Here is a 4,566-nt window from a genome sequence, read left to right as displayed (position 1 = left end):
GACCCAGCTGCACAATTAGAAGCAACTACTCAGTTTAGAAAGCTATTATCAATTGGTATGAATGCAATTGTCATTCTCATAAATTTGTGGTGTACCATGTATCACCTATACTTAAATCAAACAATATGATTATCCTGTCTAAATCGTATTACGGCACTAATTCTGATATGTAATTCTTTTGTTGGACTATTGTCATTGCCTTATCTGCATCTATTGGTACAGTACTCACTTGTTGTTGGATATTCCCATATGAATTTTAACTTTCATTGGCTGGTCTGTTTAGAACGCAGCCCTCCAATTGATGAGGTCATTAAGGCAGGTGTTGTCCCTAGGTTTGTGGAGTTTTTGGGAAGGCATGATCTACCACAGTTGCAAGTATGGGTGTTTCTCTACCTTTTTATTCTTGCTCTAATGCTCTCTACTTGCTTTGCAAAAGTTTTATCCTGGCTGATCCAATATTGTTCCCTATGCAGTTTGAGGCTGCATGGGCTCTAACAAATGTTGCATCTGGAACATCTGAGCACACAGGAGTTGTCATTAAACATGGTGCTGTTCCCCTGTTTGTGCAGCTTCTGAGCTCTGGCAGTGATGACGTTAGAGAACAGGTTGAGTCTTACTCAGACTCTTGGCCAGATTTTATGTTTAAATATTTTAAAATTTACTGTCTTAATGACTGATTAGATGGAAGTTTGAAGAAAATTTATTCCTTTTTTTTATGTAATAACACAAGCTCTTATTTACTTATTTATTTTTTCTGAAATAAAGGCGCCTTCTCTATTTTCTGACAATTTTTACTATCTCTTGTGCTGAATAGGCAGTATGGGCCTTGGGTAATGTTGCTGGTGACTCCCCAAACTGTAGGGATCTTGTTCTAAGTCATGGTGCACTCATGCCATTACTGTCTCAATTGAATCAACATTCTAAACCATCTATGTTGAGGAATGCTACATGGACTTTGTCTAATTTCTGCCGTGGAAAGCCTCCAACACCCTTTGAACAGGTTGGGGACATTTGCATAAAATCTTGCTTGTGACTTGTGAGGTCCTGTATAACTAACAAGAAGCTCACTTGTGAATTTGTTTCCACTATTCTACGTCCTTTCATGTGATGTTGATATTTTGTCTTCTGTACTATTGTGCTAGTATTGATTGGATTTGATCTCTACCAGGTAAAGCCTGCCTTGCCTGTTCTTCGGGAGCTCATTTACTTGAATGATGAAGAAGTTCTAACAGATGCGTGCTGGGCTCTATCTTACCTTTCAGATGGCCCAAATGAAAAAATTCAAGCTGTAATTGAAATAGGAGTATGCCCAAGACTTGTGGAGCTCTTGCTGTAAGCTACTCTGCTCTCTGAAGCTTAGCATCCTCTGAAAGTTTTAATTTGATGCCTTCGTACTTCTTATGTGTCGCTCTGTATTCTGTAAACTCATGGGTGACTCACTGACTCCATCTATCTTTCTGTTCTGTTACTGACTCCATCTATCTTTCTGTTCTGTTTTCACTTTCGTATTGTTGTACTACTTGTGCTTACTGAAGTTCCTTTTGGCAGACATCCATCACCTACAGTTCTTATACCTGCTCTTCGAACTGTAGGAAATATTGTTACCGGTGACGATGCTCAGACTCAGGTATAAAGAATGCTTATCTCCTGATTATTAAGAAAGTCTTTTTGCCATATTATCTCATAGACTTGAGCTAGTTATAACTTTGTAAATTACTAGGCCAAGTGTGTGTACATGTGTGGATCATGTTAGTATATTTTTCCATATATATACTATCTCATTATAAAGGTTGAAGATCATACAATAGTACCAAATTATTTTTTAAACCGCCTTGAATTCCTTATGACTAAATCAGCGATGTATTTCAGTTTGTAATTGATAAAGGAGTTCTCCCCTGTCTTCACCAACTTCTTTCGCAAAATAACAAGAAAAACATCAGGAAAGAAGCTTGTTGGACGATATCAAATATCACAGCTGGGAATAGAATTCAAATACAGGTAAAACGAGGGTGGATATCTAAATCTATCTTGCTTTAAGAGGGATTAATAGGGAGCTTGAACTTTACATGTGATATTTTTTACTATTATTAATAAATTCATTTATTAGTGGAGTCTAAAATTTCTTTGCTTGTTCCCAACTCTTATCTTCGTTTCATGATATTGGTCATATATGATTTGACTTCATGTTATCTAGTAAGGACAAGGTCATTTGTTGAAACGGGTGGTATTAATTTGTTTATTCTTTTGTGCATGCATTTTGTGCTGGAGTAAAAGAGTTCCTATTATTACACATCCAAGTCTTTTTATGAACCAAGTTAAACAATAAGACTTGGAATAATGCTAGCCATAACTGATTTTTGTTATGTTAGACCAACTTGGTTAACAAAAAGACTTGGATGTGTAGCATTATTCTAAAATTACCTGGAAATAACTGTGATTGATATGAAATTATTAACAATAATGGTGGCAAGTTAGTAGTTACTAATACTGCTATTAAGTGAACAATTTCTGATTGCTTTAACGTGTTCTACTAATTCACTATGTGAGTTTCAGTTTTCATTTCTATTTTAACAACCGTAAGTCCGTGACCAATATGGGTATTGCTACAGGCTGTCATTGAGGCCAACGTTATTCCTCCTCTTGTCAATCTTCTTCAGAATGCAGAATTTGAAATCAAGAAGGAAGCTGCATGGGCTATTTCCAATGCAACTTCTGGAGGATCTCATGAGCAGATTCAGTATGGTTTCACTTCACTATTACATTTGAATTTCCTGTATCATCAATTTCACCTTTTAGGGGGATATTTCTGGGTGTAAGAAAATACACGGTTTTTCCATCAGGTTAAAAAGACTAAAGGCAACAAAAACTTGAAAAGGATGCATGTATTGGGTCCTACAGTCTAAAGCTAGGGAAACTTTCTTCTATTTCTGCATTATATACAAACTTGGGATTTATGGGTTTTATTTTATAAACTTGTGTTTATAATGCTTACTTTGGTTGCAATATGTTGTGATGAACATTGCTATAGGTTCCTGGCAAGTCAAGGTTGCATCAAGCCATTGTGTGATCTATTGACATGTCCCGACCCAAGGATTGTGACAGTTTGTCTTGAGGGGCTGGATAACATTTTAAAGGTTGGAGAAGCTGACAAGGAAATGGGACACAACGGCGGGATCAATATTTTCGCTCAAATGGTTGACGAATGTGAAGGATTGGATAAGATCGAAAATCTGCAGACCCATGACAACAATGAGATTTATGAGAGGGCTGTGAAGATTTTGGAGAGATATTGGGCTGAGGATGAATTGGAAGTTGAGCAGAGTCAGAATGGCGGGGATGGTACTCAGCAAGGTTTTTCTTTTGGGACTAACCATCCCACCCTCCCGCCAGGTGGTTTTAACTTCGGGTGAAGTAATACCTAGTTTTTCTTATTTTTCCGGTCTTAAATGGATTTTCAGCTGTGTTTACTGAAGTAAGAGCCAGGATTTTTTGTCAGGCACATAGGTCATAGTTACCCGGCAATTATTGAAATTGTTAGCATGGTATATCCATATTTTCTGTTGGATTTCTTCAAAACCCCCCGCCCCCCCGCAAAAAAAAATTCTACAAATGAAAAGAGTTGTATCTAAATCTGTTCCGCGTTGCGCTCACTGAAGAGAGGAAAGTAGCTAAAGTTAATAGCAGCTTCCTAATTTCTATTTTCTAGGGTTGAAACAACTCGATCAACTACCTTTCTTGAATGAAATCCTGCATGTCAAATTCAGGTTGGGCAGCTCCTACCTACTTTTTAATTTTGTTCGTTGTTCAGTCGTTTTCCTTAGTTTCTGGCAATGAAAACCACGTGATTGATGTTTAATTTTGCAAGTTTTAGCATGATAATGCTATATCTAGCTTGATGGAATTTCAAATTCGTAAAAAAGATTCAAGTGTTTCGTAAGAAATCAAAATTGCTTACCAGGATTTTACTTATTTTATAAATAAATTGTTTTTAAATATGCTTCTTTTTCTCCCTTCTCCTCCTCCCTAAAAAAAAGAAATGATATTTGTGAACTAAAATCAGTCACTAAAATCAGTCACTAATATATTTGTGTATATACATATATGTTATTTAATTTATTTTTAATATATATTTTATATTGGTAGCTGATTTTAGTGTATATGTAGTATAGTTAATATAAAAAACTACCTTATTATACGTGGTAAATTATACGTATTCATATGTTACTTAATTAGATTTTATTTTGTTGTATGCTTTATTTATATGTAATCTTTTAAGTAATAGACTAACTATTTATTATCATAACATTCAAGAGTTTTACTAATAAAAATAATATACAAGAAATGCATCTCTTTTTACGATTTATAATTGCATTTTTTAAATACATCTGTAACAATGAATTCTAGATCTATGATTTTATTTTATACAAATTTCTCACCACTGAATCATTTCAAGTAGTTTGGTTTCAATAGTTTCCTTTGAGGGGGAAAAACAGAGAGTAAAAGCAGGGCAGGGATTGGAGCCAAGAAATTCAGATCCTGATCATGGTTGTTACTTGTTTTTGCCGA

At 35.4% G+C, this 4,566-nt stretch overlaps 1 protein-coding gene across 1 annotated transcript in view; it reads left to right on the top strand.

The window, feature by feature from the left end:
- The window catches only part of LOC107645959 (importin subunit alpha-4), a gene marked incomplete in the record, with an annotated part of 4,798 nt that extends 1,021 nt beyond the window's left edge, over window positions 1-3,777 (top strand). The window contains 9 exon segments of the mRNA XM_016350121.2: window positions 1-55; window positions 284-375; window positions 474-605; window positions 815-1,000; window positions 1,169-1,332; window positions 1,549-1,627; window positions 1,870-1,998; window positions 2,610-2,737; window positions 3,029-3,777. Of these exon segments, the coding sequence (XP_016205607.1) occupies window positions 1-55; window positions 284-375; window positions 474-605; window positions 815-1,000; window positions 1,169-1,332; window positions 1,549-1,627; window positions 1,870-1,998; window positions 2,610-2,737; window positions 3,029-3,410 (1,347 nt within the window).

The sequence above is a fragment of the Arachis ipaensis genome, chromosome B06, assembly GCF_000816755.2.
Source record: "Arachis ipaensis cultivar K30076 chromosome B06, Araip1.1, whole genome shotgun sequence".
In the NCBI taxonomy this organism is placed as follows: domain Eukaryota; kingdom Viridiplantae; phylum Streptophyta; class Magnoliopsida; order Fabales; family Fabaceae; genus Arachis; species Arachis ipaensis.
This window is presented reverse-complemented; position numbering and strand designations above follow the sequence as displayed.